Source organism: Chiloscyllium plagiosum, chromosome 6 (assembly GCF_004010195.1).
Source record: "Chiloscyllium plagiosum isolate BGI_BamShark_2017 chromosome 6, ASM401019v2, whole genome shotgun sequence".
In the NCBI taxonomy this organism is placed as follows: Eukaryota; Metazoa; Chordata; class Chondrichthyes; order Orectolobiformes; family Hemiscylliidae; genus Chiloscyllium; species Chiloscyllium plagiosum.
In genome coordinates this window covers 89,263,764-89,285,152 of record NC_057715.1, presented here as the reverse complement: position 1 = coordinate 89,285,152, position 21,389 = coordinate 89,263,764, and the positions used below count along the sequence as shown (strand labels likewise).

Below are 21,389 nucleotides of genomic sequence, written 5' to 3'. Positions count from 1 at the left end.
TCTCTCTATCTCTCACACACACACACACACACTCACTCTTCCTCCCTCTCCCACTCTCACACACACTCTTTCTCTTTGTCCCCAACACTCCAGGTTAGGGCATAGACAGACTCTAAAAACAAGGCCTCACATCTAAATGCATTGTCTGTCCTGAGATGTCACCTCTTTTTACTGATAATACCTTCAGTTATCTTGGGGCAGTGACTTGAAACAAAGTCTGGGATTTACATATTAATGAGTTGAAACCTGCATCTCAATTCCAACTGATTAAAGACTTAACAGACATCTTGCTTATGTTCAATGCATTTGCATCAGTTGTATGACCCTTTGATCTTTTACATATATCCTTCCTCACTAGCACCTGAAGGAGTAGCAAGCCTTCAAAAGCTTGTGTCTTCAAACAAACCACTTGCCTTAAACCCGGTGCCATGTGGTTTTTGACTTTGTCCTTCTCAGACCAACCCTGGCACCTCCACATCAGAAAAAGATAAGATTACTTCTGTATAAAATGAGGTCATATTGATTTTTGTACATCATGAATTCTGGTCAATATAGTTTCAACAGTGCTCATGACATTGTAAGAATAGATACCACAAATATCTTAATTAGATGAGTAGTAGCTACCACATTACCAAGATTGTCAGGTGAAGACAATTTTGCAGTGGTAATAATAATGAAACTGTCTCTAACGCAGTGAGGTCAGATACTTCTAGAGTCTGCATTTGTACACAATAATGTGTAAATCCAGAAGTTGCTGGTCGTAATTCAATTCACATCCAGAGGATGTGCTGTTGAGGCTTCCCAGACTTCAATCATTTTAAATTAATTAAACTCACTCTAATGCTAGTAAATTTCGAAGTAAAATCCCTCAAATATTCTCTTTCTCGAATGGAATGTAATTTTGTATTTAAATTGTGAACTAAATTCATAAATACTGCTAAACACCTTCATTTGACCCAAAAAGCTAATTTTTATATTTATGTGATGTTAAATTTTTCCACAATGACAAAACAATTCCACATAGATATCATTTCTTCTTTTATTCAAAGGTTACTCCTTTTCATCTCCTTCTTGAACACAATAATTAGAAATTATTTTGCCATTTGAAAATGTAAGTTAAACGTTAAGGATATTAAGCGTTCCCTCATTCCCTGGTTTTGAGCCTGTGAACACTTCTGTGTAATGGTATACTCTGCTGCTTGTTAACATCACTGTGCTGCATACCAACACATTCCTTGACTTGGTTTGAGATTTAATGTGCTGTTGGAAAAGGGGAAAACCACACCAGAGACAGCAATAGATCTGTGTTGGTAGCTTTCTTCAAGGACAGTGGTAAGTGTTCTTGCTTAGCCACCGATTGCAAAATCTTAACCACTGCATTTATGTATTACAAAACTGAAGATTTTTTTGGCGCTTACATTTTCGTTGAACACCAGGGGAAACTTTCACATGCTTTTACGTGTCCTACATACAATTCTGGTACCTTTTAGGTATACAGTTCAAGTGGTTTATGCCCTTAAAATTACATTGTGAAAGTACTATTTTATTCCTCAAAATTCTTTTATTCACCCTGTTAAAATGTGGAATTAAGAAGTTTAGTCCACAAAGTGTTTCACTTGCTATATAACGGCTTGTGTGCTATTTGTGAAGCTTCAAAACTTGAATATATTTAACCTCCTGTTTTAGTTTGGCAACTTGTTAATAGAATTATTCTAACATTAAAAATCAGGAAATAATTAGAGAAAATTCCCAACCTTACTAAAAGGAAAATACAGATACTTGAGATCTATCAAAAATCAACAATGATTATTACTCAGCACATCTGGCAGCATCTCTGGATAGAGATACAAAGTAAGGCTTCAAGTCTAATATGACTCCCAGCTAACACTTTTAGGCTGGTGTGACTCTTCTTCCAAAGAGTCATTTCAGACTCAAAAATGTTAACTTTGTTTTTCTCTCTCAAAAAGATATATTGTACTCAAACATTAACTTTGTTTCAATCTCCATAGATGCTGCCAGACTTGCTGAGTTTCTCCAGCACTTCCGGTTTTTAACCCCAAATTCTACTGCTTAACTCAATTCAAGAAATATTTAATTATCCAATTCGTATGGGACACAAAATCGTTAAACTTTGAAGACTTATGCATTAGGTCCCAATAGTGACAGACCGCATATATCTTTTACCACTCAGTAAACTGTAATAGTCTTTTTAAAAATTGATTCCTTCAATGGATTTTGAAACTTTTTGCTTAAATGTTCACAATATTGCTCAACACAATCATTGACAATTGTGCATTAAACAATAATTGCAAATGAAGGAAATCTGAAACAAAAACAAAAATAGCTGGGGAAACTCAGCAGGTCTGACAACATCTGTAGAGAGAAAGAAGAGTCAAAGTTTCAGGTCCAGTGACCTTTCTTCAGAACACAAGATGGATTTGCTTTCAGATAGAAAATCACAGCATTGGACTCAGTATTCTGTAAGCTGTTTTGATACTCAAGAGGATTGGTAGTAAAGCCAGTAATATGAATTTGCTTGGGAGTTATTGTACTAATGTGAAAAGCTCATACTGTCATCCATTGTAAACATTTTAACTAATTACATCATAAATTATTTACATATTGTTTAAATGTGCTTTCTCGCCTATTAGGACTTTGGTTATGTACTTCCTTGCTGTTCAAAGGTTAAGTGCAATACTCATTGTTGAAACTGTCATCCTTAACATGAATTAAACAATTTGAAAACCTCTTGCCACTCTATATGTTAACATGATACAACTCTTTTTAAAGAAAAATCAACGTGAAGCTCCAATTTCCCAAATCCTAGCCACAGATTAAATTTACCAGATTACATCGTTACAAGCACTAAGGCACTACAAAGTGTAACATGATCAAAATGGATGACACTCTGCTTGAAATGTGACTCTATATAGTTTTTCTAGGGTCACAGAGGTATAAGAACGCAAAAAAAAATCACTACAGTCACTAAAGTCAATAATTAAATTTGATACCTTAGCCCTGCAGTGTGAGGGATGTGATCAAGAAAAGGCATTATTAATTGCTAGATACAAGATATTTTCCTCCAACATTTCTAAATATGCTTTGATTATTTACCACTATTACAATATATAACATCAAGCATAGTTTGTTTAAGTTAATGAAGGTAATGTAAACCTTTCTCATTAATACTTAAAGTAATAATTTCCTTTAAAATACACTAAAGTGTGCAATATGACAGAACTCCAGCTAAAGCAAACATTTTGCACCCAATCTTACATAAAACTAACTGGAGATTTTAATAACAGAGAGCTACTCAGTCGCCTGACCATCCCAACTTCTACGTTTGGAGTGGAGGAGGAAAATAAACTGTTAGTGAAGTGTATTAACCAAATAAAAGGCATTGCATAGCAACACAGAAAACTCTTTAGCCGCAAATAAGGATCATTAGCTGGTATTTATTACTACTGAATTAATCAAAACTGTTTTTTTAAACCAGATCCTATGTAAAGTTTACATTCCACTGTTATCACAACATAGTGTTATTATGGCTGCACAGTGAAATGAAATCCAAAACATACGTTTCCACTTTTCTAATGTAATTCACTGCATGCTTTTAAAAATACCATCTTTTCTAGTTCTTGATCCCCTAGCGTCCATTAATTCTGGAAATGGACTGACTAATCATTCAGAAACTCTCCCCATTAACTGTATTAATTTACCTTGGTTTAATGGCATTTTGTCAAACTCATGAGGCCTGCAAAGCCTTTGGAGAACCCACAGTGGCTAGTTTGAACAGTTTTTATTTAATAAAGAAAAGTCTGGATCGTGATTCCTTTGCTTGTCAGTACATTTTAAAAAATCAGTGTGAAGCCAACTGGACTAGCTAAGGTCTTTTCCGGGTGACTAGTTTCCTGAAAGGTCATCTTACTAACAGCCTCTCTTTTCCCAGCTTGCTCTCATTACCACAGGGGGAGGCCAGGATTAATAAAGAAAGATTGTAAAACATAGATTCTTGACCAATTTTGAGGCCTAGAAGATCATATATCAAACTTTTCTTTTGATCAGATTCCAAAGTTACCTGTAAATTCAACACATATAATTATATGAAACACATGTATATACATTTTTGCTTTAATGCATTGCTGTGCACAATATTACTTCTAGTTTTCCCTCAAAAATACTTAAGGAATAGACAGACACTCACAAGTGATATTATTTTATGTAATTTCATTTGAAATGTTACATCACTGGCTTCAAGCTGTCTATTGTAAGAAAAAGCAGCCTTCAGAACAAGCTGTATTTAAAATGCAATGTGTCATTAATGGTTAATTAACTGCCCTAGGCAAACGTAACTAGCATTAGACTGAACCACAACAATATGACACATTGAGGACAAATGCCATTCCTGCTGTGTTTTATTGTAGTAAGACAAACAGTAGGTCAACACCGGCAGAACCATTAGAATACCTCCCTTGTTTGTAGCTTATGTTATTAACAACAACTATACTAATTACGGTTCTGAAGAAGGTCACCAGACTCGAAATGTTAACTTTGATTTCTCTTCATAGATGCTGCCAGACCTGCTGAGCTTTTCCAGCAACTTCTGCTTTTGTTTCTGATTGACAGCATCTGCAGGTTTTTTTGTAATACAGCATAGAAACAGGCCTTTCAGCTCAAACTGGTCGATGTTCCAATTGCCTGCATTTGGTCCATATTCCTCTAAATGCTTCCCAAGCGTGTACCTATTCAAATGTTTTTTTCAAATGCTGCTATTGTACCTGCCTCAACTACTTTCTCTCAGGCAACTGTCTGTGTGGTGTTTGTACATTCTCCCTGTGTCTGTGTGGGTTTCCTCTGGGGGTTCTGGGTTCCTCCCACAATCCAAAGATGTGCAGGTTAGGTGAATTGGTCATGCTAATTTGCTCATAGTGTTCAGAGATGTGTAGGTTAGGTGCATTAGTCAGGGGTAAATGTAGGATAATAGGGTAGGGGAATGGGTCTGGGTGGGTTACTCTTCAGAGGGTCAGTCTGGATTTGTTGGGCTGAAGGGCCTATGTCCACACTGTAAGGATTCTATGATTCTCTGGCAGCCCATTCCATATATGTACCACACTGAGTGAAGAAGTTGTCCTTCACATCCTTTTTAAACCTTTCCCCCCTCACTTTAAACCTGTATCCTCTAATTCCCCATTCCTGGAAAAAGACTATATGCATTCATTCTATCTATGCCCCTCATGATTTTATACACCTCAATAAGGTCACCCTTCATTCTCCTACATTCCAAAAAATAAAATCCTAACCTGACCAATGTCTCCCTATAACTCAGGCCTACTAGCCCTGGTAACATCCTCATAAATCTTCTTTGCACTCTTTCCAGTTTAATTACATCTTTCTTATAATGAGATGACCAAAACTGTATACAATACTCCAAGTGCAGCCTCACCAACGACTGATACAACTGTAATATAACATCCCAACTCCTACACTCAATGCTTCAACCAATGAAGGGCAGCAAGCTAAATGCCTTCTTCACCACCCTGTCTATCCGTAACGTCGCTTTTAATGAACTATGTACTTGTACTCCTAGGTCCCTCTTTCCACATCTCTTCTCAGGACCTTACCATTTTCCGGATAAGTCCTACCTTGATTTGATGTTCCGAAGTGCAATACCTCACACTTATCTGTATTGAATTGCATTTACCACTCGTCAAGGAGAAAGTGAGGTCTGCAGATGCTGGAGATCAAAGTTGAAACTTTATTGCTGGAACAGGCAGCATCCAGGGAACAGGAGATTCGACGTTTCGGGCACAGGCCCTTCTTCAGGAATGAGCCTCCAGGGAACAGGAGATTCGACGTTTCGGGCACAGGCCCTTCTTCAGGAATGAGCCAGGCTCATTCCTGAAGAAGGGCCTGTGCCCGAAACGTCGAATCTCCTGTTCCCTGGATGCTGCCTGACCTGCTGTGCTGTTCCAGCAATAAAGTTTCAACTTTACCACTCGTCAGCCCACTTCCCCTCTGATCAAGATCCCTTTGTGATTTTTGATAACCTTCCTTGCTATCAACGGTAAATGCTAATTTTTATCATTCACAAACTTACTAAACATATCTTGTACATTCACATCCAGATTATTTATGTAAGTAACCAAGGTCCCAGCACCGAACGCTGTGACACACCACTAGTCACAGGTCTCTAGTCCAAGAAACAACCTTCAACCATCACCCTCTGCTTCCTATCATCGAGTCAATTTTGAATCCAATGAGCTAGCGCTCCCTGGATCCCATGTGACCTAACCTTCATGACTACCCTGCCGTGTGGGACCTTGTCAAATGCTTTACTAAAGTCCACACGGACAACATTCTCTGCCGTACCCTCATCTATCCTCTTGGTTACCTCATCAGAAAACTCCAAAAGATTTGTCAGACATGATTCCCTGCGCACAAATCCATACTGATTATCCAGAATCAGGCCTTGACTATCCAAATGCTGGTTGATCCAGTCCCTCTGTATCCTCTCCAACAACTTGTCGACCACTGACATCAGGCTCACTGGCCTGTAGTTCCTTGGCTTGTCTTTGCTATCTTTCTTAAACAATAGAATAACACTAGCCACCCTCCAGCCTTCCTGAACTTTACCAGTGGCTAAAAATGAAACAAAAATCTCCAAAAGGGCCACTTCAATTCTTCCGTAGCCTCCCTGAGGATCGACTTAGGACATAGAACATAGAACATTACAGCGCAGTACAGCCCTTTCGGCCTCGATGTTGTGCCGATCTGTGAAATTAATCTGAAGCCCATCTAACCTACACTATTCCATTCTTGAACATATCCAATGACCACTTAAATGCCCTTAAATTTGGCGAGTCTACTATGTGTGTACTACTGTTGCAGGCAGTGCGCTCTATACCTATACTACTCTTTGACATCATCAGACCTAGGGGATTTATCCACCTTAATGTGCTTTAAGGCTACAAACACCTCCTCTCTGGTAATATGTATACGGTCCAAAACGTGCCCACTTGTTTATTTTATTTCCTTAGCATCAATGACTCAAGCCTCATAAACACTGAGGAGAAATATTCATTAAAAATCTCCTCCATCTCTTGTCGCTCCATACATAGGCAGCCATGCTGATCTTTAAGGGGATCTATTATCTCCATAGCCACCATTTTACTTTTAATATAGCCATAGAACCTCTTGGGATTATCTTTAACCTTATCTGCCAGATCCATGTCCTACCCTCTTTTTGCTCTTCTGATTTACCTCTTAAGTATGCACTTTTTATAGTCATCTAGGGATTCACTTGAGCCCGATAGCTTAAACCCAATGTATGCCGCCTTCTTTCTCCTGACCAGAGCCTCAATACCTTGCCAGCCAGAGATCCCTAAACCTGCCACCTTTTCCCTTCACCCTAACAGGCACATACTATCTCTGGACTCTTGGTATCACACTTTTCAAAGCCCCTCGTTTGCCAGTTGTTCCTTTTGCTTCAAACAGACTCACTCAATTGACCTCTGCTAGATCCTGCCTAATGGCTCCAAAATTGGTCCTGCTCCAGTTTAGCACCTTAACCTGTGGACTTGTCCTACCTTTATTCATAGATATGTTAAAACTAAGAGAGTTACGGTCACTGGAGCCAAACTGTTCTCTGACTGACACTTCAGTTACTTGTCCAACCACGTTTCCTAAGAGGAGGTCCAGTGTTGCACCTTCCCGAGTCGGGCCCTCCACATATTGATTTAGGAAACTTTCTTTGACATATTTGACAAATTCCACCTCATCCAGTTCTTTTACACTCTGGGTGGCCCAGTCAATACAGGGGAAATTAAAATCTCCAACCAATACTATTCTATTATTCCTAAAGTATCTGTAATGTCTCTACACATTTGCTCCTTTCGTACCTGCTGACTATTTTGGGGTCCATAGTACAGTCCCAACAAAGTGATCACCCACTTCTTGTTTCTAAATTCTAACCTTATGGCTTCATCTCTAAGCACTGTTGTTATATCCTCTCTTATCAAAAGGGCAATTCCCTTCCTCGCTTACTTGTACTTCTGTCATACCTGTGACTTCTGTATCCTGGAACATTAAGCTGCCAGCCCTGCCCTGATCTCAGTTGAAACTTTATTGCTGGAACAGCACAGCAGGTCAGGCAGCATCCCTGGATGCTGCCTGACCTGCTGTGCTGTTCCAGCAATAAAGTTTCAACTTTGATCTCCAGCATCTGCAGACCTCACTTTCTCCTGCCCTGATCTCAGCCAGGCTTCTGCTACGGCTATAATATCCTAGTCCCCACAGCCAATTCATGCTCTGAGCTCATTTACCTTACCAGTCAGGGCTTGTGCGTTGAAATAAATGCACTTTAAACCAGAAGTCTTACCCCCCTCCCTTTACTGTATCCCTGGCTATCCTGAATATAAACTTGCTATTGATGGTGAATGTAGTTCCCCCGACTTCATGATGGCCCCTCCCTTATTCAGAGTCCCACCCCTCTGCCAAACTAGTTTAAACCCTCCTGGGTAACACTAGCAAATCTCCCTGCAAGGATCTTGGTCTCCCTTCGGTTCAATGCAATCTGTCCCTTTTGTACAGGTCACCTCTAATCCAGAAGAGATCCCAATGATCCAAGAATTGAAAACTCTGCTCCCTACACCAGCTCCTCAGCCACACTTTCATTTGGTCTGTCTTTCTATTTCTATCCTCACTGGCATGTGGCACTGGGAGTAATCCTTGAGGTCCTGTTTTGTAACTTCTTACCTAACTCCCTATGCTCATTTTTCATAACCCCATCCCTTTGTCTACCTATGTCATTTGTACCAATGTGCACAACGACATCTGGCTGTTCACCTTTCCCCTTCAGAATGTACTGCAGCCGCTCAGAGACATCCTGGACCCTAGCACCCTGGAGGCAACACATCATCCTGGTGTTGCTTCTCTGACCACAGTATCTCCTGCCTGCTCCCTCATAATTGAATCGAGATTAGAGTGGTGCTGGAAAATCACAGCAGGTCAAGCAGCATCCAAGGAGCAGGAAAATCGACGTTTCGGGCAAAAGCCCTTCATCAGGAAAAGGTATTCCTGATGAAGGGCTTTTGCCCAAAACGTCGATTTTCCTGGTCTTTGGATGCTGCCTGCCCTGCTGTGCTTTTCCAGCACCACTCTAATCTAGACTCTGGTTTCCAGCATCTGCAGTCAGTGTTTTTACCCTCATAATTGAGTCTCATATTAGTATTGCTCTGTCTAATTGTACCCTCTCCCTCCGAGTGTCAGAGCCGGTCACAGTGCCACTGACCTGACTGCTGCGTTAGTCCCTGAAAGGTCACCCCTCCTCAAAATATCCAAAGTGGTATATTTGTTATTGAGGGGAATGACCACCCCACCATCCCCACCTTTACCTCTTCTGTTGGACACTCAGGTACCTGCAACCTGCACCTTAAGAATGACTAATTCACTGTAGCTCTTATCAATGATGTTCTCTGCACTGCAGATGGTCCTGAGTGCATCCAGCTCCAGTTGCCTAATGTGGACTGTAAGGAGCTGCAGCCGAGTGCACATCTCTCAGGTGTAGCCACCATGGACACTGGAGGTCTTGCTAATCTCCCACATCCTGCAAGAGGAGCATGCAACTGCCCTATCTGCCTTCCCTACTGCCTTCAGTCTAGACAGTAAGAAAGTAGAGTTACAGAGCCCTTACCTGGATCCCTGTTCAGCCTCCTCATGCTGAAACCTCTCCAGCAAGGACCTCAGCATGTCCAATCTAACCTGACCCACTGTCTTAACGGCTGCTCCAATATACACCTTTACCTTGCAAGTTGTCCTCTTCATGAGCCTTTTCTTTTGGTCAGAGGAGGAGGGAGAATGAGAATGACCAATGTAGTGTTTCGGGTTTAACCACAACTTGACACCAGGTTCCCTCTGACCTGCTGTACAGTCCTTTCAGTTGTTATTAACTACGCTAATTAATTTTGTCCAGACAAATCTCTTGGTTAACAGTTTGAGGGAGAAAAATGATGAGAGATAATACAACAAATACATTTAGTTCAAATTTATCCTTGATAAATTACTCAGCAGGACTTCTGCTCCAATTCAGGAAGAATACAAAGGCAAATGGTTGTAAATACTCAGTTCGGCAGCACCGTCTTACACCTACGTAATTTTCTCAGATATAGGAATAGAGCAGGGGAAGGGTTTCTTGCTCAAAAACAGTAAGGACCCAAATAAAAAGCAATTAATTGGCCTGAGACCACATTTTCCACTAGAAGCTAGGATAAGTACCTGAAGGCAATCTTGTGATGGTAGATCAGGCCAAATCTTCAGGCAGTCTTTGATGCCTTCCCTGCTTGCTTAATTACAGTTGTGGCTGTGGATTGCCCCCATGGAGTGAAGGATCTTCCATGGTGGTATCTTGGCTACTGTGACCAGTTTTATTTTAAAAGTTTAAAAGTTGGAAACAAATAGATCCTCAAGAACCCATGATCACTCCCATATCAAAGGACAAGGCAGTAGATCCATAGGAACCTTCCACCTGCAAGTTTCCCTCCAAGCCACTCACTATCCTCACATGCAAATATATCACCATTCTTTCAGTATTGTTGGGTCAAATCCTGAAATTCCCTTCCAACAGCACTGTAGGTCTACCTTCAGCACGTGAACTGCAGTGGCTCAAGAAGCCACCTTCTGAAGAACAACTAGGATGGGCAATAAATACTGGCAAATGAAGGGCAATAAATCCACCTACATCCTTACAGTGAATAAAAAAAGACGAAACCCACTTTTTTCTCTCTTACCTGAAATGGCAGGCTGCAGGTCTTCCCAAACTGCAGGACCTCCTTCTGAGTTTTCAGCTTCAAAGCTTGTCCACTGTCCTTAACTCAACAGCATGCCTGCAACCTGGCCATTAGTTGGCCAGTCAGGGAAAATCACTGCCGGGACATGCTTGTTCCTCAGACACTTCAGGGTGCTAACCTCTATTTGATTCCGACATTGAGCCCTAACCCAAAATTCTATCACATATCTCAAACTGAAGTTTGAAAATTGAATAATCTTTGATTAAATACCAATGGTTTGAAACAGTGTTAGATGGCTTAAGCCAAGGCAGTAGCATTTAAAACTTACAACACCAAATGAAACTCTCACTTGAAAAAAACTGTTAAATATATTTCTATGGTACAAAGGGACAGTTATTACATTGTTAGTTTCAATTCAAACCTTCACATCAAGCAAAACTGAGCAGTGTAATTTATTTGTCAAGCCTCTTGAAGCAGTTGAGCTGCCTTATAATGGCCTTTTTCCTATTCAAATTCAGGAAGATTAATTTTAGGAGATGCTTCCTGCACAATTACTTAAATTCTGTTCACCTATTTTAAGCCTGATAAATTGGTCTGCTGCTGTAAGTCTATTGTTGTGGCAGAGAAATCAGATAAATATACTTACGAATTAAGGGGGAATAAAAACTATCATCATAATGAAATAATTGAGAAGCGATGATGAGGTAATATAGAATTCTTACACACAGTTATGTCACCACATTTAGCGTGACTCTACATTTAAAATGTTCCCTGGTAGTCCATTCAGATATTTCACTTCTAATATTAGTAATGAGATGATTGTGATGTTAACTCTTTCCAAATATTAAAATATAATGGGCATTCAGATATCCTGATGCATACGTAAGCTCTGATATCACTGAGCAGTACGCGATGCATAGCACGCAGGAAACCTATTTGATTAACGTAGGAGATGGTAAGAGCATTGGGTCATTTTGCCCTTCAAGCTTGCTCTGACATTTGATAAAATCATGGCTGATCTGGTTGAGGTCTCAACCCTACTTTCCGGTTTGCACCATTATTCCTCCCCACCTCCATCACCCACCTAAGGCCCTTGACTTTCTTGGCTATTAAAAAAACTATTTAATTTGCCTCTGAATAAATTCAATCTCATACAATCTTCCTGACTTTCTGGAAACGTGAATTCCAGAGATTAACAACCATCAGGGGAACAAATCCTTCCTCATCCTGGTCTTAAAAGGGAAATCTCTTAACCCTTAAACTGTGTCCCCAAGGTCTACGTTCCCCCACAAGATGGAACATCATCCAAATATCCACCCCGTCAAGTCCACCATGATCTTAAATATTTCAATTAGATCCACTCTCATTCTTCTGGACTTAATTGACACATCCTGTCCATTCTTCCTTCAGAAGATAACCCACTCATTCCTTCTAATGAGTCAAGTAAGCCTTCTTGATGCTGCTTCTAAGGTAATTATAGTTTTTCTCAAACAAGGAGACTAAAATTGTACAGGGTACTCTACATACTTTCTCATCAATTGTACAGCTTTTCTTTTTTCTCATTCATGGAATGTAGGTGTTGCGATCTAGGTCAATGTTTATTGCTCATTCCATGTTGGCCTTGAGAAGGTGGCTGTGAGCTATCGTCTTAAACAACAGTCATATTCTGTGGGTAGACCCACAATGTTGTTAAGGAGAGAGTGCCTGGATTTTGACTCGGTGACACTGACAGAACAGTGGTATATTTCCAAGTCAGGATAGTGAGTGACCTGGAGGAAACTTGCAGGAGGTGGTGTTTTCATGTGTCTGCTGTCTTGTCCATCCAGATGGAAGTGGATATCATTTGGATAGTGTTGTCTGAGGACCCTTCGGAAATTTCTGCAGAGCATTTTGTGCTGGTACACACTGCTTCTACTGACATTTGGAAGAGGAGTCACAAATGTTGCTAAATATTGTACAAGTATCCCCGAACATCCCACTTTATCAGGAATGAGGGGGTGGCCCATAATATAGATAAATGAGAGCTGGGTGGAGCCGGGGTGGAGGGGAGGTAGCTGGGATTGTAATCGGTACATGGAGGTGTGGGATGATGGTGATAGGTCGGAAAGAAGGGTGGAGCAGATAGGTGGGAAGAAAGATGGCGAGGTAGGACAGTTCAAGAGAGTGGTGCCGAGTTACAAGGTTGGATCTGGGATAAGGTGGGGGAAGGGAACTGAAGAAACTTCTGAAATCTACATTGATCCCACATGGTTGGAGGGTCCCAAGGCAGAGGATGAGGCATTCTTCCTCTAGGTGTTGCGTGGCTAGAGTTTGGTGGTGGAGGAGGCCCAGGACCTGCATATCCTTGGGACAGTGGGAGAGGGAGTTAAAGTGTTCAGCTGCAGGGGGGTGGGATTGCTTGATGCGTGTGTCCCAGAGATGTTCTCTGAAACGTTCAGCAAGTTGACGTCCTGTTTCCCCAGTGTAGAGGAGACCACACTGAGAGCAATACACAATTCCTCCCCCCCCCAACCCCCACATACACACATACACACACACTCTCTCTCCCATACACACGTTTTCCCTCTCCCTCACACAGACGCGGACACATACATATAAATCTAAGGGGTGGATTTGCATTTACAGATTTGTATTTGATACATTCTATTCTGTTCAAAAAGCACACAATCTGTAGGCAGTCAGTCAATGCGACATCTCATAAATTCCTACTTTGGAAACAGAACTAGCCTGACTTCAGGTTGGCATACAGATAGACTCTAATCTGATACTTTTAATACATTGTCTGAGCTGAGATGTCAATTTTTCTTAGATACTAATAAAACATTAAGTTATCTTGAAGCTGTGATTTGAAAGAAATTCTGGGATTTACATATTAATCAATCGAAACCTGCATTCCCATCTAAGTAGTTAAGAATTTAACAGCAATCTAGGTTTCTTTAATACATCACATCAGTTATATGACATTTTGATCTTTAACTCTAAATTCTGTGTCCTATAATCTTGCCCCACTAGCTATCTGATGAAGGAGCAGTGCTCCAAAAGTTTGTACTTTCAAATAAACCTGCTGGACTATAACCTGGTGTTGTGTGACTTTTAACTTTGTCCACCCCAGTCCAACACCAGCTCCTCCACATCATGGCATTCATGCACCAACACCAGCCTCCTCTGTACTCCATAGTTCTGTAATCTCTCCTTATTTAAATAACATTTACAGTTTTTAGACAAGTTCCCATTCTTTAATATTATACTTCATCTGTCAATTTGTTTTATATCCACTCAAACTATACCCAACCTTTGCAGACTTCCTTTCTCCTCTTAATGACTTACTTTCCACCTACCTTGTTATCACCAGCAAATTTATTTACTGTACATTCAGCCCTACATCCATGTATTTGACATACATTATATATAATTATTTAAGAGTACAGTCTGCTTCCTTAGCCATGGGAAATGCTAGGCTACAAGGATAGGGTAGGGAGGTGGACCTGGGTGAGATGCCCTTTGGAGGGCTGGTGTGGACTTGACTGGCCTGCTTCCACACTGTTGGAATTCTACAAAATTAGTTGACCATGATTTTGCTCTGACAAAGCCATGTTGACTCGATCTGCTTAAATTATATTTTTCTACGTATCCTGCTATAACCTCCTTTTAACAGATTTCAGCAATAATTTTCTGTCAGAAATTAGGCTAACTGGTCAACAACTTTTTATTATATATATGCCCCCCTCCTTGAATATGTGTTGCATTACTATTTTCTAGTCCACTGGGACTCTTCCAGACTCTAAGAAATTTTAAAAGAAAATTTGAATCAGTAAAACTGAACAGGCACATACGGAGTAACAAACTCAATGTACTTTAATATAATCAGCAATACTTACTTTTACATCTGATGTGTCTCTTTGACAGTTCCTCCACGACTTGGTGATAGAGGAGAATGTTCGCTCTGGATAATCAAATTTGCCTTCATTTGCATTCAGGAAAAATGTGGTAAACGGCTCCTATGGAAAAACAACAAATAGTCTACGTTTATTTGATAGAAAGAGTGGAAATAACCATTACATAATAGCGAAATAAAGTCTTAACAATAAACACTGAGGTTGGAAGTAAGATCACACCTGATCTAAAGAATAAAAAGTAAAATACTAAAATATCCAATGGATTCAAATAAAAGAGCTGTCTCATCCGTAAATATAATTAAATAAGACAGTAAGTTGCTCAAACTGCTCAACATGTCTGAATTACAGCTTCAGTGATATAGTAAAGACAAGAATAATTTCTTTAAGAGCAAAATATATTGCATTCACTGCTCCCAACATGGTCTCTCCTACATTGAGAGATCAAATGCAGATTAGGCGATCACTGTGTGAATAATCTGTTTTTGATACATAAGTGAGAGAGTTTAAGGTTGCCTACCATTTTAATTCTCCAACCCATTCAACGTTGGACCTTGGTCTCACATACTGATTCAATGAAACTCAATTTAAACTTGAGGAATAGCACCTTATCTTTCAATTAGGCACCCAAAGTTTTCCAAACTGAAAAATGAGTTCATAATTTTGGATAAGAACTACAACTTCCATTTTGATTTTGGATGGTGGCTGTCTATAATTCTGCTTTTCCCACTTATTCCTTCCCTAGCTACATTTCTGCTTCTTTATTTATCCATTGTCATTAGCTCATGTCTTGAGCCATGAGCCCTTTTGCCATTTAATCTCTCTTGTTTTCCACCCTTTCACACATCTTCACTTATTCTTTCTCCCCTCCCACTTCTCTCTTCCCAGACACCTGCTTTTCAAGTGCGCAGTGCTGGCAAGAGATCACTGATTTGAAACATTAACTCTATCTCTCTCTCCACAGATGTTGCAAGATCTGCTAAGGATTTTCTAAATTACCTTCTTTTTTAAATCTTAGAATAACTCCTTTTAATTTATTTCAAACAGCCTGGAGATTGAACCTCATTTGATTGATTGATTCGGTGAAGGCTCACATTGATACAAAATTTCCACACTTTTTTTGTCCCTCTATTTAAATTGATAACATACACATTTGTTGATTCTTGCTCCATATATCTGGAACAGAAGAGTATACAGATAACAGGAAATGGAATTTTATTTTCAATTGTTCAAACAAAGAACCAGCACAGATATCCTGACTTTTCTGCATTTTGGAGACTGGTAGAATGAATTGTCTAATTTTTGTGTACATTAAAATAAACAACCACCAAGCAGTTTAATAAGTTCACATAGTTTTCAAAGCTTTTAAAGATAGATTCCAAGCATTTAATATTTTTCTTTATCAAATTTGAAAGACTGCATTCTCCATCAGCAAGGAAATCCACAATAAAGATACTACAAGTACAGTACATTCTGATTGCTAATAATCTACCATCATACTTTTAAAGGTACATTTTATTAACTTTTTCAAAGTAAAACTACAGTAAACCTCAACTGAAGACCATGCACAAATCTAAACCAACAACTTGAAAAATGCCAAAGGAAAACCTTGAAAGAGAGATACAAAATACCCAATCCTGACTAATGGAACATCTATCAGCAAAACAAATGAGAAAAAGAACCATTCAAAGTGTTTTGACTCAAATGCTTGAACCTCAGTCCACTTGATTTTATGAACTACATTCATGCACTCTAAGCATGTCCAGATTACAGATTTTTTTTTGAGTGCACAAGTAGGCTTTTGCATGAGGTTTTCTTATTTGAAGTAAAAAAAAGTTTTCTGTGATCCTGTGAAAAGAAAAAGTGATGATGCTGTTTTCAAAACTTTGGACTGAATTGCACAGTCATAATGAAAATGAAGCATCAGTGTTCAATGTCATGAATCCACTGAACCTAACACCAACTTCGAAAATCTGCACATTAAAAAAGATCCCAAGAAAAAAAATCAAATGAACTGGTTTCGATGAAAATACATCCTTTGCTGAGAAAGGAGACCTAAACTGTACATAGCATTCCAGAAGTGGTCTCACCATCACCTGCACAACTGTAGCAAAATTTCCCTACTTGTATGTTTTATTTCCTGTGCAATTAACTACAACATTGCATTTGGCTTCCAAACTCCTTGCTATATCTGTATCTTAACCTCTTGTAATTCATCCACCAGGACACCTGGATCCTTTAATTTCACAGTTGTGCAATCTCTCAATTTAAGTAAAATGCTATTTTACTATACTTCCTGCCAAAGTGGACAAGTTCATACTATCGTACATTAAACTCCTTCAGCTAAACTGCTGATGACTCATTTAACCAAGATGTATCCCTTTGTACATTCCCTTTGGTCCTCTTCACTACTTTGTCTCCTACCTAAACCAAAAACAGAAATTGCTGAAGAAACTAGGCAGGTCAAAAGAAAGCAGAGATTAACATTTTGAGTTCAATGACATTCCTTCAGACTATCTGAGTTCTGAGTTTCTCCAGCAATTTCTGTTTTTGTTTCAGATTTTCAGAATTCTCATATTGGTCTGTGGGTGGCACGGTGGCACAGTGGTTAGCACTGTTGCCTCGCAGCGCCAGAGACCCGGGTTCAATTCCCGCCTCAGGCGACTGACTGTGTGGAGTTTGCACGTTCTCCCCGTGTCTGCGTGGGTTTCCTCCGGGTGCTCCGGTTTCCTCCCACAGTCCAAAGATATGCAGGGCCAGGTGAATTGGCCATGCTAAATTGCCCGTAGTGTTAGGTAAGGGGTAAATGTGGGGGTATGGGTGGGTTCGCTTCGGCGGGTCGGTGTGGACTTGTTGGGCCGAAGGGCCTGTTTCCACACTGTAATGTAATCTAATCTAATCTAATCTAATCTAATTTCTTTGTTTTATTTTATTCTTCTACCCATCTTTGTTTCAATCAACAAAGTTAGCAACATTTTTCACCCAAGTCAATTGGCTAATTAGAGTCATAGAATCACATAGCACAAAAACAGACCTTTCGGTTCAAATCGACTAGATATCCCAATCTGACCGAGTCCCATTTGCCAGAACGTGATCCATATCGGTCTGTGGGTGGCACGGTGGCACAGTTGTTAGCACTGCTGCCTCACAGCGCCTGAGACCCGGGTTCACTTCCCGCCTCAGGCGACTGACTGTGTGGAATTTGCACGTTCTCCCCGTGTCTGCGTGGGTTTCCTCCGGGTGCTCCGGTTTCCTCCCACAGTCCAAAGATGTGCAGGGTCAGGTGAATTGGCCATGCTAAATTGCCCGTAGTGTTAGGTAAGGGGTAAATGTAGGGGTATGGGTGGGTTTCGCTTCGGCGGGTCGGTGTGGACTTGTTGGGCCGAAGGGCCTGTTTCCATACTGTAATGTAATGTAATCTAATCGAATCTAATCTAATCTAATCTAATCTAAACCCTTCCTATTCGCATATCCATCCAGACACCTTTGAAATGCTATAATTGTACATGTTTCTAACACTTCCTCTAGCAGCTAGTTCCATACACGCACCACCCTCTGCGTGAAAAAGTTACCCCTCAGGTCCTTTTTAAACCTTTCCCCTCTTAAACCTCTAATTTTAGATTCCCACACTCGAGAAAAAAGACTTTGGCTGTTCACGCTATCCATGCCCCTCACGATTTTATAAATGACTATAAGGTTACCTCTTAGTCTCCAATGCTCTGGGGAAAATGCCCCAGCTTATTCAGCCTCTCCCTATAGCTCAAACCCTCCAGTCCCGGCAACATCCTTGTAAATCTTTTCTGAACCCTCTCAAGTTTAACAACATCCTTCCTATAGACGAATGACCATAATTATCAACAGAGAAAAATATTGCAGCACTGCAGCAAAATAACAGGGAATGGGACTGCCTGAGAGGTATGCTTATGAGAGCTGGTACGTACACGAGTGGTGGAATGAACTCCTGTATTGTAGCCATTTTACATTTCCATTTTTTTAAAATGGGCAATGTAATTCAATGGGCAATGGTCACCAAGAGTGTGTATAAACAGGATGGAGCTGGAGGTGGAGGTGTCTCTGTGAAGGGGGAGAGATAATCTACTGCGTTGTTTTAAAAAAAATCAAACCACTCATATTTCTTCGATTTATTGTGAGGTTAAACATTTTATAAAAGTAATCTAGAATAGCATTCAATTAAAGAGGAGATAAGCTGATTTCAAGGGGAAAAGAGGCAAGGGTGTAAGAAAGTGAGGTGGAGCAGCTATTTAGAGGAAATAGAGAAACAAGACTCTGGCATCGTTCTTGTTTGTGCTCACTGTGCTGCCAGAAAATCAGAGCACTATACATCCACTCCGTCTGGGAGTGTAATCTCCATCTAAACTTCAAGCAGACACACAGTCAATCTAACTCTACTCAACTTTGCACCAGGGCGAACACAGTAAATTGTGCAGATATTTAGTGCCAACGTAGTTCCAGACACTGAATTCAGAGATGTAGAACATCTAATCAAGAGGAAGAAGAAAGCTTACTTAAGGTTGAGGAGGCAATGATCAGACAGGGCTCTAGAGAGTTACAAGGTAGTCAGGAAGGAAATGAAGAATGGACTTAGGAGAACTAGAAGGGGGCATGAAAAAGCTTTAGTGGGTAGGATTAAGTAAGACATGGCTCAGGGATGGGCAGGACTGGCAGCTTAATGTTCCAGGATACAAATGCTACAGGAAGGATAGAAAGGGAAGCAAGAGAGGAGGGGGAGCGGCATTTTTGATAAGGGATAGCATTACAGCTATATTGAGGGAGGATATTCCTGGAAATACTTCCAGGGAAGTTATTTGGGTTGAAATGAGAAGCAAGAAAGGGATGATCACCTTAATGGGATTGTATTATAGACCCCCTAATAGTCAGAGGGAAATTGAGAAACAAACTTGTAAGGAGATCTCAGCAATCTGCAAGAATAATAGGGTGGGTATGGTAGGGGATTTTAACTTTCCAAACATAGACTGGGACTGTCATAATGTTAAGGGTTTAGTTGAAGAAGAATTTGATAAGTGTGTACAAGAAAGTTTTCTGATTCAGTATGTGGATATACCTACTAGAGAAGGTGCAAAACTTGACCTACTCTTGGGAAATAAGAGAGGGCAGGTGACTGAGGTGTTAGTGAGGGAGCACTTTGGGGCCAGCGACCATAATTCCATTAGATATAAAATAGTGATGGAAAAGGATAGACCAGATCTAAAAGTTGAAGTTCTGAATTGGAGAAAGGCTAATTTTGATGGTATTAGGCAAGAACTTTCGAAAGCTGATTGGGGTCAGATGTTTGCAGGTAAAGGGACGGCTGGAAAATGGGACACCTTCAGGAATGAAATAATGAGAATCCAGAGAAAGTATATTCCTGTTGGGGTGAAAGGAAAGGCTGGTAGGTATAGGGAATGCTGGATGACTAAAGAAATTGAGGGTTTGGTTAAGAAAAAGAAGGAAGCATATGTAAGGTATAGACAGGATAGATCGAGTGAATCCTTAGAAGAGTATAAAGGCAGTAGGAGTATACTTAAGAGGGAAATCAGGAGGGCCAAAAGGGGACATGAGATAGCTTTGGCAAATAGAATTAAGGAGAATCCAAAGGATTTTTACAAATATATTAAGGACAAAAGGCTAACTAGCGAAAGAATAGGGCCCCTCAAAGATCAGTAAGGCGGCCTTTGTGTGGAGCCGCAGAAAATGGGTGACATACTAAATGAATATTTTGCATCAGTACTTACTGTGGAAAAGGACATGGAAGATATTGAAAGTAGCGAAATAGATGGTGACACCTTGCCAAATGTCCATATTATAGAGGAGGAAGTGCTGGATGTCTTGAAATGAGTAAAGGTGGATAGATCCCCAGGACTGATCAGGTGTACTCTAGAACTCTGTGGGAAGCTAGAGAAGTGATTGCAGGGCCTCTTGCTGAGATATTTGTAACATCGGTAGTCACAGGTGAGGTGCCGGAAGACTGGAAGTTGGGTAATGTGGTGCCACTCTTTAAGAAGGGTAGTAAAGACAAGCCAGAGAACTATAGACCAGTGAGCCTGACCTCGGTGGTGGGCATGTTGTTGGAGGGAATCCTGAGGATGTATATGTATTTGGAAAGGCAAGGACTGATTAGGGATAGTCAACATGGCTTTGTGTGTGGGAAATCATGTCTCACAAACTTGAATGAGCTTTTTTGAAGAAGTAACAAAGAGGAATGATGAGGGCAGAGCGGTAGATGTGATCTATATGGACTTCAGTAAGGCTTTCGACAAGGTTCCCCATGGGAGACTGGTTAGCAAGATTAGATCTCACGGAATACAGGGTGAACTAGCCATTTGGATACAGAACTGGCTCAAAGGTAGAAGACAGAGGGTGGTGGTGGAGGGTTGTTTTTCAGACTGGGGCCTGTGACCAGTGGAGTGCCACAAGGATCGGAGATGGGTCCTCTACGTTTTGTCATTTATATAAATGATTTGGATGCGAGCATAAGAGGTATAGTTATAAGTTTGTAGATGACACCAAAATTGGAGGTGTAGTGGACAGCAAAGAAGGTTACCTCAGATTACAACAGGATCTTGATCAGATGGGGCAATGGGCTGAGAAGTGGCAGATGGAGTTTAAATCAGATAAATATGAGGTGCTGCATTTTGGGAAAGCAAATCTTAGCAGAACTTGTACACTTAATAGTAAGGTCCTAGGGAGTATG

At 40.4% G+C, this 21,389-nt stretch overlaps 1 protein-coding gene across 1 annotated transcript in view; it reads right to left on the bottom strand.

Moving 5' to 3' along the window:
• nbeaa (neurobeachin a) overlaps positions 1-21,389 on the bottom strand; it is an 849,844-nt gene that overhangs the window by 71,834 nt on the left and 756,621 nt on the right. Inside the window, exon 47 of the mRNA XM_043692709.1 lies at positions 14,663-14,782. Coding sequence (XP_043548644.1) covers positions 14,663-14,782 — 120 coding nt within the window. The remainder of the gene's footprint in view (positions 1-14,662; positions 14,783-21,389) is intronic.